The sequence below is a fragment of the Dermacentor albipictus genome, chromosome 7 (genome assembly GCF_038994185.2).
Source record: "Dermacentor albipictus isolate Rhodes 1998 colony chromosome 7, USDA_Dalb.pri_finalv2, whole genome shotgun sequence".
NCBI lineage: Eukaryota > Metazoa > Arthropoda > Arachnida > Ixodida > Ixodidae > Dermacentor > Dermacentor albipictus.
In genome coordinates this window covers 65517274-65529533 of record NC_091827.1, presented here as the reverse complement: position 1 = coordinate 65529533, position 12260 = coordinate 65517274, and the positions used below count along the sequence as shown (strand labels likewise).

At 45.5% G+C, this 12260-nt stretch overlaps 1 protein-coding gene across 8 annotated transcripts in view; it reads left to right on the top strand.

Moving 5' to 3' along the window:
• The window catches only part of Atg2 (Autophagy-related 2), a 108649-nt gene that overhangs the window by 7421 nt on the left and 88968 nt on the right, over positions 1–12260 (top strand). For 7 of the 8 annotated variants that reach the window (XM_065455875.1, XM_065455871.1, XM_065455876.1 and 4 more), the window contains exons 3-5: positions 3928–4083; positions 9951–10056; positions 11431–11623. In XM_065455875.1, the coding sequence (XP_065311947.1) occupies positions 3928–4083; positions 9951–10056; positions 11431–11623 (455 nt within the window). Of the gene's footprint in view, positions 1–3927; positions 4084–8202; positions 8290–9950; positions 10057–11430; positions 11624–12260 lie in introns of those variants that run through there. The other variant, XM_065455878.1, reaches the window with a different exon arrangement.

The window sequence follows — 12260 nt, the reverse complement described above, 5'->3', positions numbered from 1 at the left end:
TTTTTTTTTATTGCATTTATTAAGCACAAGTAATTTCCCCTATGTTGTCCTTGATGTCAGTGTTTGTTGGCTGCTCATGATATGACCAATGAAAATCGGGCCCCTCAGTTAACCCCCTATCTTCTCGCTTATAAGATGCAAGAAGTTAGTTACATAGTGGAGTGCTCTATACATTGTCCAGGGACCGAGATGTTTCCTTCTGAACCGTGATAATTCACACAACCTGCATAGTCTCGGCAAACAAACAGCCTATCTGTTCCGAATGTTGGTTGGTTGAAGGTTTATTTCCACAACTGGTGTTGCGAGGACAGCCAGGGAAAAAGCTGTATAGACAGCTTGAGAGGTCCTGGCTTCCTCTTACAGTGCAGCATTGACGGCGGCGGAGTACAACAACAAACAAAACGTGAGGAGAAAAACAAATAAAAAAAAACACGTACGTTCGGTACAGAGAATGAGACATGCACGTTCAGTACGCAGTACATTGTACTTGTACAGTACAAAACTAAACTACACGAACATTTGGGGCAATTCTTTCAGAGAAATATTAGATAAATCAATATTCTCGTAGCAGTACAAATGGTTCACTTGGGCTTCCAATAAACTATGCTTCATAATCTGGGTTCTTATGGCAAACTTGCTAACATTGTAGATACTAGTTGAATCTCTATAATTTGATCTTGAAAGGGCCTAAACATTTTTTCAAATTAAACCGAGTTCGAAATGAAGAAAGCGCACTGAATGGGGGACGTGCGTGTGGAGCTGCATGACTGTAAAACATGCACTGAATGAGGCACGTGTCGCGAGTTGCAGAACAACAAATTTTTCTTGTTACGAACAGGAGCCACAAAGGTATTTGCATAATCCGGCAGTCCGAAAAAAAAAGAATTTCGACGGCAAAATTGATTTCATTTTTACCACTGCAAGGAAAGTTTTACTTTCAGAATCTTTTTATGGGTGTCATACAGTGTACTTTCGATTGCGATTGAGCTTGATCCAGATCGAATTTCTTGGTTGCGATTGGCACCTTTGCACAAGCTGCGGGAGGGAACCAATTTCAAGTCGAGAGAGTTTCGAGGCTTAGTTGTGATTGAAAGCATCTTACACTGATATCACTCTGTTGTGATGGAAAGCCTTGTTCATATTTAAGTTGGGGAAAAGCCAAAATGTTTAATTTTTCACTAAATGTCTTTTTTTTTCTTGGTCGGCATTTTCATTTATCATCATGCCTCTTCCTGACCACACAGGATTCAGTCAAACCCTGGATTTAATTTACTCTGTTGTGCTTCATTGGAATACCTTCCTGAAATTTTGTGATGGTCGAGGCTGTGGGCGTGCTTTGCCTTCGCTCATCAAGCTGCACGCCATCTCGAACTTCAGATATAGCGTATGCGACCTTGACTCGGCAAAGCCATCTCTTTATGCTCTGTTGTGCAAATACAATCCTGAGTTTCATGCCGATACAAGATCTTGGGCTATCTGTCTTAAGTACACACAACAAATTTGGTAGTAGGCATTTGCGGTAGTTGCCGGCACATCGCCTCAAACAACCAACTCCTCTTCACGAGTGCGGCCGTCAGGCCAGTCAGTGCGAGTGACCTTGCGCCCTGTCCCCCTGATCTGTTTGCACTTGTCTACTAGTCCATTCAGAACAAGCTTTCCACGACAGCTTGCTGCCCACCACCCCCACCAGCCAGGCCTAGCCAGCACTGCCGGGCCATGATTCGATAATGGACCTCATTCTCATTCAGCTATGCGCATGCACATACGCTCGCTCCCAGCTGCAGCCAAGCTGTGCCGCCATCGCCACGGGACAGGTGTGGAAAATGAGTGCGTGTTCCCTTGCACAATCCTTGGAATTTTCCGAGCTTGAGAGACTGAACAGGAATTTGCATATGTTCTGGATGGTAATATTGGTTAAGGAAACACTTCAGCAGTTTGTGGGAAGGACTGCAAGCAGTTTTGTCAGTGAAAATGACTCCGCGAACCTAATGCTCAAACGGCGGGCTCGGCGTTTGTGGCGGGTCTCAAGCCGAACGCTTGCTGTGCTGTCAAATGCGCAAATCAACGTGGAATGTCGGACGTGTTGTACGAGTGTGGCGTGCCTTGTCAAGTAAAATAAGTATGCTGTATTACCAGTGAACCGTCACGTGATTCTTGCTGAGTGAGACGAGCCTGCATTCTGGCAACCACAGCACTAGCACTGTAAACTCGCACTGGTATGTAAATGCTTCCACCCGACGCATGTCACCACGGCTTGACACTTCTCCGTCTGCTTACATTCGCGATGAAAAGAAATTTTACCTGCCGCAGTAGTCCAGTCGCACTGCTTAGTTCGAGGTCGAGGGTTTCAATCCTGGCTGCGGTGGCTGAATTCCAGTGGAGACGGAATGCAAAAAAGCTGTACCATGCGTTGGTTGCACATAAGTAAACGCCAGCTCTTCAAAATTAAGTCATAGTACTCCACTATAGCATGCCTAATAATTGGAGTAGGGGTAACTTAAAACTAATGTTTTTATTCTGAATCTGCCATTAACTTTCCATGATAAGTCAAAATGGGTGGGATCCAGCTCACACGGACGGTGCGCAAGCTTTTTCCACCTGTCCTGGAGGGCTAATCGTGGATGTTGGGAAAATAATAATGATAAAAAAAAAAGAGATTGGAATAGTTTTGTTGTCCTGTCCAAGAGTGTGGTGTTGGCACCTTGGACCTCAGGATCTTTTTGTCAAATATTTTGCAGCACATATGAAGGTCGTTGATATGTGCCATTTATGACGTCTGCTTGTTAAGGCCTGCCTTTGTGTAGAGCCTGCAATGCTGCATTGGGAGTGCAAGACTTTGGAAGAAGTTTCACTAAACGTCCCATACATGCTTTCACACTGGTTAATTTCTACAAGTTCTTACTAGATGGCGCTAGTTTTCCTGCCGACGATGGCATTATCATCCTTGCATACTGCACTCAACACAGAACTGCAATCTTGATTCTGACTACGACGAAGTGGCTCTGGATAGGCCTAGCCTTCAGCTATGATAGGCTGCAAAAAAATATAATCCTGAGGTCTTGCACACTAAAACCATGATCTGAATTGAGCACGCCCTAGCGTGGCACTTCGAATTAATTTTGACCACCCGGGGTTCTTTAACGTTCTACCTAAATCTAAGAACGCAACTCTTCTTGCATTTTGCCCTGTCAAAATGGGGCTGTCGTCGCTGGGATTGAACCTGTGAGCACAGCAGTGGACCATCATGGGCAGTTGGCAAGCTGTTGTTGTAAGTTTGCACTTAAAGCCAGATACCTCAAAGACCATTGTACATCAAGGAAAAATATATGTTAACAATTATTTCTGACCATGGAGAGTGCCTTAATACAAAAAGAAAAACAGTCATACGAGCAGACGCTACGACACAATGCACCGAAAGTGCAAAATGTGCCGAGCACACAACAAGCCTTGAATTGTTTCATTCATTTAAAAACAAACATGCAGTGCTAGTACAGAAAGTGCAGCCAAATTAAAGAGACCTGTTAAGTCTGTATGCTAAGCCACACTAGCTGGTTTCACAGCGAGGACCCTTCTGTGTTTGGAAAGTGCTAGATATTTAATAGAAGAAACTGCTGCTGTAGCTTTCAGCTAGCCATGGTGGTTCTAAGTTGTTAAACTTTGTCTTGTATTGGCAAGCCCAAGCAAACGCTGTGGACATTTTCTTCTTTGTTTTTAAATCCTTCTAGTATAAAGCTGCATACCACCTTGTGTGGACCTTGGTTATTTCGTGTAACATCACCATGTGTACTTACAGTCCAAAAGAAACGCCTGAAATGAGTGCTGCATTCATATGCATTGTCTATCTTGATCTGTCTCTTTCTTTTTTCATAGCTTTTTTTATGCGAGGTAACTGTCTCGCTTCACATTATTTCCTGTCTCCATGTGCAGCGTCCATGTTTGAACCCATGTTGGGCAGCATGATGTCGAGCATGCAGCTGGCCGAGGAGTACCTGAAGCAGGAGCCCCTGGACGCAGAGAAGGAGGCGTCCGCGGCTGCCGAACCTTTCACGGGCCTCGAGCAGTTTGCTCAAGCCATCGAAACCGGTGAGCGAAGGCAGGAAATGTGGGAAGATTGAATGGAACCCCGCAGGGTCGTCTGCGTCAGCAGGTGTTTGGTGTGTTGCGACACCACAGACCCCAAGCACAGGGGGGGGGTTGGACCCTCCCGCGTGTAGCCTTGCATGGCAAAAAAAAAGGGATCCTGGAGTTTGAGCCGATGCTGAGTGCTTGGATCTTGTAAGGCTCCTTGACTAAGGCAACGCACCCCTTTGGCTTTGGCTTCACGGAGACAGCACCCCCGAACTGATTCGCCAGGAGGAAATCTGCTTTCTCCTGTTCCTGTCCCTCCTCTTGTTCTTTTACTTCTTTGTCAACCTTTCTTTCTGTTTTGTCATCTCCCTCCTTCCTAAATTCCTTTCTTCCAGGTAGCCTGGGTTAACCTGTGTAGTACATCCACCCTTGAGTATGGTGTATTAGGTTATAGCAATTATGTACAGCTGACACTTTGCTTTCCTCTCAAGTCTTGTAGCGTCCCTTTCTTGAGCTCAGTGGTGGACGGCTGGCATCGCTGCTGACATTAAATAAAGCTTTATGGCATCAAGTTCTTTCCCTAAAGTTACCACTAATCAGAAAACTCCTACATGAATTCAATCCAAAGTGCTGTGCGTTCAAGAGACGCATTTAAAACCTACGCACACTTTCTCTGGCAACTCACCATTTTTCATAAAGACCGCGACGGCACTAATGCCTCGTGTGGCTGTCGTCCGGCTGTAATGCTGACACCATGTTGTCTGGGACCTTTGCAGAGTGGTGGCATGCTGTAGTAGTTACCGAAGTTTATGCTTCCAGCCAACTAGAATACTTTGTTCACTTGTGCAGAATAGTAGTGTCCCACTGGTAGTAAAATATATTGCAAGCTCTCGAATAAAAAATAGCAGCTGCGCTTGCAGTTTCAAAATGACAGGTGGTAAGAACCGGGTGCTGTTCCTAATGGAAATATGCAGCTAGGTGTGAGAACGCACCTGGAACAGAAATAACACTGAAAATCCGGTTTCCAGGCCTAAGTGCTGTTGGATTGTAACTGCTGACGCCAACTACAGCGCAGTTGATATTTGAGCACCTTTAAGGACGACTCCCTATATAAAGCAACTGACATAACGAGCACCTTTTGTAGAACTATTGAGTCTGTTATAATCGGGTTTGAGCGTATTACCGTTAGTGTCATGTACACCCTTGTCCGATATGAAAGAGAATACCTCTTCTGTGTTGGAACCGCAATTCCTGCAAATGTGAAAGTCAGAATCTCACTCGCTGCTATTTGTATTTGTTCTGTTGAAGAAGCCTGCTCATGGAACTTTTCCTCATTACAAGCACACACAAGAATTACTGGCTTTGAACACAAATTCGTTGTTCCCGTTCATATTGGACGGGCCTGTACATATTGCCATTGATAAGCTTTCATGCACTCTTGGCTCTCTTTGGCCATAAATTGCCCTTGTGCCATTAAAGTCTATACATCGGAGTGGATGGAAGGGCTGAGCCACTGGCTTGCTGGTTTGCATAGGTAATGGTGAGCGAAAAATTGTTCAGTCTTGCCTGAAGGGCATAGCATTGAAGGCGATAGGCAAGTTTAGCAATGCACTGAAGCTCCTCCTCCTGTGATGTTCTAGCAGTACCTAGGGGCAGCTTGTCGGTGCAATGTTGAACGAGTGGCAGCTGTAGCTTCTCAGCAGAAACAGTGCTCTGGGAGATACCGGGCACCTCACAGTGCTGTCACGATGAATGTCGCCAGTTGAATCGCACGTGTCACACCTCAGTGTTGCATGAAATTAGAAAAAAAATTTTTTAACCCGCATGTGCTCGTGGCTGTGGCTGCACACGTTTTGCCCACGCCGCTAAGCACATATGCGGGCCAAGTGGCACACCTTGCTGGTAATCTGCAGCTGGTGTAAAGTCTAAGGGCGCGCTGAGGTGGCCGGTCGCTTCCCGTGCCCCGTGTTCCTGTGTGCTTGGTGTTCAAGGTTGCGTATTCAATCTGAACTTTCCGAGACGCAGTGGAGTGAGAGGCAGCACAGAGCGTTCGTTCTTTGTTGCTGGCACTCTTCCATCATGCCAGCATTATGACAGGGGAGTTTTCAAGGTCATTGAGTGAGATCTGTTCACAATTGCCTGTGCGTGTGTGACACCATGCTTGTAAAGGGGCCCTGAACCACTCCTTGGTGCTGGTGAAGAAACGTTTTGTGGATAGCATACGCTGCTGCGAGCATCCCGGCCAAATTTTGCAATCATCCAAGGCGTGGAGGGCTCGCAAGGGGAGCATGAATCCCCTTCTCGCTCTTTTCAGCAGATGCCTTCTCCTTGCCCTTTTGATGCTGCTGGCAGCTGCCTCTTGACTTCAATGGGCAGATTCCCATAGAACGCTGCCATTGGCCAATAGTTATCAATAAAAAAGTGTCTTTGGATCAGTGCACTTCTTCCTGCTGTTACTGCGTATATTTATTGACACAGGTTACTAAACAGACTGAAATAAGCAAAAATCTGCTTTCGAATTGTGACACGAATTGTGTACTTCTATAAGAAGCAGCTTATCCTAAACTCGCACTCAGTCACACCCGCCCTCCGAGGACTGAAAAGCAAGCACTCACACCTGGCGCGTCCTGGCTAGATCCTTTGCCAGATACCTTTTCATGCTGAGCTATTGACAGCGCTTCAAAACATGCAACTTGGATGTGGCTGTCTGTCCATCAAACTGGTGCAAGAAAAAGCTGGCCTGTGCCATGTAGCACGGCCATACTGGAGCACATGAGCGTGAGGACGCACTCTGGCCTTGTTGTGCACATAGCAAATGTACCGCAGTTGCATGTAGCTGTCTGTTATGTAGCTTAGATTCCACGGCTGCCACGGGGTGTCGCAACAGACCTACTTGCTGAGGACAACCGCACGCTCCGAGTGGTCTGTGGGCGACGTGTCCTGAGCTGTGTGGCACGCCTGCCCAAACGCCAACGTCCGACTAGAACAGGCCGTCTGTTTCCCAAGTTGCACACCTTCGAGGTGTGTTGCCATCGTGGTCGAAGCGCGAGTCTACACTGCAGCACCCATTGCTTAACCAATGTGGGCGGTGCCGGCGTACTCGCACGAGCAAACGTAGACAACGTTTTGTTTGAACCTCAGAAATTGCCATAGAGATAAGTGCAAAAGGAAATGTGCTGCTTATCCCACTCGGTGCGAGAAAACACTGCCGCGCGTGGCGATTTAGTACGCCGTGGCACAGCAAAGGAATGAGACATTGGGAGCTAACGTAAGTTGAGGAATGGCCTCAGATTTGGCAGGTTGTAGGCACTGTAATCGGAAGTAATGTTGTCTACGTAAACATCCAAAATCAAATTAGAACTGCATGCCACAGTGACATTCGGTAGGTGGGACATTGTGGGCACGCCGTAGCCTTCGCAGTTCAGGGCATTGAAGGGAGCGGAAGCTTTGCGAAGGAGATCACAGGCTATCTTTGATTGCCAATTACTCCATTTATGCTAAATGCATTGAACTACTTTTTCATTCAAAGTACTATTTCTGAAATAATCCACTTCAACTTGTAATAGCACTTCTTGACTTCAGTAGGAAGTGTTTCAGGTTCCCTAGTCGGTAAGTAAATGTTTACTGCAATTTCTACAGTCAATAAAACAAGCCTTACTTAATGTGATTCTCTAGTCCTTTCCTGTTGCTATTAGTGCTTTGCTTTTCAAGTGAAACTGCTACTTTATTTCTCTCGGGGAGGATGAATCTCTTCTCATGCTTTTTTTTTTTTAATTTGCAAGCCCCATCTTCTGACGGCTGCAGGCACTAAGCATGGTTAACCATTATGTCCAAGATTTACGACTCTGCACGATGCGTCCCGTGCAAATCTTATGCTGGGAGCCATGCTAATTTCTTAGCTCTCTGCATGACCTGCACCTTGCTCATAATTGCATAATTGTGTCCTGAACTTGTGATAATTTCTTTATAAGTGCTTACTGACGAGATGCTATCCCACCAGGTAGGCTTTTGCAAACTGAAATTTTTACTGCTGAAACTTTAAAACCTCGGACTAACAAAATTTGTGATTTAATAAAGTTTACCACTGCAAGTGCGACTTCATAATATCTAGGTTTGACTGTATTAGGAAATTTGCAGGCTTAGGATCACGTCAGCTGACGCAGGGCAGGAGTAGCTGGTGGACACTGGAAGCCTTTGTCCTGCGGCGGATATGGAATGCTTGTATGAAGGCTTTCCTTGCATCTTCACACCTGTTCACTGTTAGTTTTATCGTAAAATGCCCAATCTTTACAGCTATGATATTGACACCAGCAATTTTTCGCTCATTTGCATCCAGTTTCAAAACCCATTTCAAAACTGCAGAGACCATCCCTGTGCAATTTTTTGAGAGCCCTATTTTCTGTACCTGCATGCCATAGCACCACCCATTCATAAAAGCAATGTATAATGGCAACTGAAATTTTATCTGGTGTAGATCGTTACTGCGGGGACTTCAGAACTATGGGGCTATATTGGAACTATGGACTATATGGCAGAGTGCCAATGCACTAGTCTGCAATATAGTCAACATCTTGAACTGTCCCTGAAACTGTTAGGACAAATCTTGTAGACGTGTAGGGTACGGCTCCATTAAAAGATTCGTGCCACAAAGTGAGTGAGCTCTCATATTAAACGAGAAGAAAGGGGGTTTACCGAGGCGCCCGATTTTTATTAATCGTGTCGTGAAAAGCGAACAAGCAAAGACACCAGGGACAACATAGGGGAAATTACTTGTGCTTACTAATTGAATAAAAGAAATGATAAATTAATGGCAATAAAAGTGGATGAAAAAACAACTTGCCGCAGGTAGGGAACGAACCCACGTCATCGTGTGCGATGCTCTAACCAATAGAGCTACCGCGGCGTCGTTTCCCCATCCACTTTTGTGGGTATTTATGTGTTGCTAGTAGGACTGACCTTGGAAGTGTTAGCCAGCGCCACCGCTCGCAAACCTTGGCGGCAGTTGTGGAACATCCTTTCTGCCACAGGTGTCACGAGTACATGATCTTTTTGCGTGAAGGCAACTGGTCAATAAACCTGCATATGCTACCTGAAAGCATCAATGTTGCCGTATTCGAGACCCTCTTTATGTAAGAACGAGAAGAAAGGGGGTTTACCGAGGGGCTTGATTTTTCCCGAAGATTCCGAGTGATGGCGGAGTTTCCCAGCTCCTCGACCATCGTAATTGCTCGTCTGTCGAAGCAGCCGTCATGCTGAGTGCGGTGCGTCGCCATAATGTTGCAAATAAATGGACTAAAAGCGTGAAAGGCCGCAGGCTACTGCAACACTGTCGCCAGTCACAAGCACGGCAAAAATGGCATGAATTCCAACCAAAAACAAGTTTTCACTTTGGTCAACTTATCTGTGGGTATAGTGTACTAGGTAACTGTGGGGATTGGATCGATATAAAGGTATGTGTTGCCAACATGACATTAAAAGCCTGTGGGATTCAGAATATTTGTTTTAAAAGGGTCAATTTTACCGTTATTTGAATGTAATGCAAGGCTCGAGTTCAAGCAATGAAAATTGTGGAAAAAAAAAAGCTCTTGTACACTTAAGTAAGTACAGCAATTATTTGTTGCTTTCTCGGAGAATTGAGGCTCTGTAGGGAATTACTGAGTTGAGGGCTATTCAATGAACAGAAATGAGAAAAACTTTGCCTGTAGCCTGTACGTGCTCTTTTCGAGTAGGCTTGGCAAGTCTGCGTTGCAATTGTGTGGGCCAATTGAACCTTCTCAAGTTGTGCCTGTCGCGGCACTCTTTTCTGTTCCCGAGGATGTGTGTATTTTTTTTTTTTAAGGGAATCGCCTTAATAATGTAGCTGTTCTGCTTCTATTCAATAGTACTCTGCAGGATCAAGGTGAAGCTGACCAACACCATCGTCAGGATAGACCATTTCCTCGAGCCCTCTTCGAAGCAAGGCATTGCACTGGAGCTGCGCATTGCATCGTGAGTGCTTTTTTTTTCCATAGTTGCTACACGTTTTGGAGAAGGAAACATTTAAGGAAGGTGAAAGGCGCCATTGAAACCATGCAGTGTGTTGCCCCCCTCCCCCCCCCCCCTCCTCGTTCGGTTTTGATTGTTATTTTAATGAAGAAGTTGTTGGGTTCGTAGTTGGTCAGAGGTAGCAAGTTCTTTAGAAGTGAGAGGAAAGAGGGATCAAACGTCATGCAGGACAGCATGCAAGGGAAAAGAGCGTGGGTAGCTTCTCTGCTCTACGGTGGGTGGTCTCCTCAATCCAGGAGTCCGGCAGACTTAGCTTCTCTTGTTGCTGGGTCGACCAGCTCGAGCAACGCTCTACCGCGTATGGGCATGCGGTAGCACAACTGAGCTCACCATGCCACATTCGACCCAACGGCAATGGGAGCAGGGAGAAGTCAATGTGGCGAGTGCACGAGTGAGAGTGCCCCCTCGCCAACGGTTGCCTGCCAGGTCGGGTGCAAATTCTCATTTCATTTTCCTTCTGTGGGATGCTCGCACATTTACTGGTTTAACATTGCGAGGAATAGCAACAATGAAGCAATTGTAATGCATGCATGACTTGCCACAAGTAAAAGAAAAGAAAAGTTACCTCATTTAATGGTGCACCCAGTTGCCTAAACATTGCATTACAGCTTGCAGCAGTGTTTTCGCTTTCGTAAGCTGTCAAACCAACAGAAGTTGCAAGTTGCGCTTCACTACTTAGTGGGTTCACAAATGGTACGTTAAATTGGCCGTAGTGGCACTGAGAGGGCACGAAAATGCTCATCCAATTAATGTCTTCAGAAGGCATGATTTGTGTCAGACTGGTAATGCTGCTTGGGAATATGTACTGCTCTGAACTTGTGATGCAGTCAGTGGTCTGGTTTCTGGAAGTAAAATCCAAAAGTGCTCCATAGAAATAAATCGGAAGGAAAAAAATCTGGCTTTTGTGAAGGTCTAGTTGTTACTACGCTCCACTATAAGCTGTTACTTTCTATTACTTGTTACTGTTAATTGTAAGATTTTCATTGCTCTTGCGGGTGCTGTCTTGTGTTCCATGCACATACTCCTTGCTCCATACAGGTCTGTATGTGACTGTAACCAAACCACCCGTGTAATGCCTCTGCTTGGGGCATTTGAGCGATAACACGAAATAAAGCGAAATTTCCTTATTCCAAGTGAAAAAAACAGATAGCGAAGATTCTGTTCTCTGGGCACAAGTTATAAGGGGTCAACAGGAACCCCTTCACTTATTTTTGAAGTTTGTATAAAACAGGGAAGGCAGTAGCTTCGCTCATGATTTGTCGTGGCGCTTTCTGAAGCAGCTGGCCGGCCTTGTGGCCGCTTTTTCCATCTGCGCAGTATGGACTACTACGACGAAGAGTCAACCGAGGTTGGCGAAATTGCTGGTGAGAGGATAGCTCAGCGGGTTCGGGAACGCTTCTCGGTCTCTACGAAGAGGATAATCCTCAACGGAACAAGCCTCTTCACGGATGAGTTCTCGCTGTCAAGGAACCCATCTGAGGTGCTCTCAAATTTGCCTGCAGAGGACAATGTAAGTGACAAGCTTTAATACAAAAAGTGTGTTTTCTGTTTGTACACTCTTCACTAACATGAAACTCCGCCTCTAAGATACTGCACTTATGTCTGCACAGCCTCGGAAATAATTCTGTTCCAGTGTAACGTATGCCTGCACTTCAATCTGCACCTCCGAATCCCCACGCTTTGAAAAAGAAGAGGTCCAAGCATATGCTAACCCACACAAATGACCACATATGAAAACGTTCTAATCTTCATAAAACAAACCTTGCGTAATTGACCAAGCCTTGACAATTCTCAAAGCAGTTGTCTGAATGTTGCAAATCTCTTGAAGCAATCTTGTTTTGCATGTTCTGTCGTGCATCTTTCACTGTTGCTTTCTGTTGGAAGTGCAGTATGGCTTTACGGTAATGTCAGCCCGTATACAATGCAAAAATTTGCCTCGGAGTCACGGAAAAAAAGGACCATGCTGTGTAGGTCTGTGGTGCTTGTTTAATGAGTTTGTAGACAATTAACTTTTTGTGGGACTGTAAAAGAAAGTGGCAGTGATCAATGGCAGACGGACTATGGAAGGTGAATAAGCGAAGTCGGCACGTAATGAGAAGTCGGCCAATGAGCCACCACATTGCTGCTGGTAAAAAAACTCGCTTGAA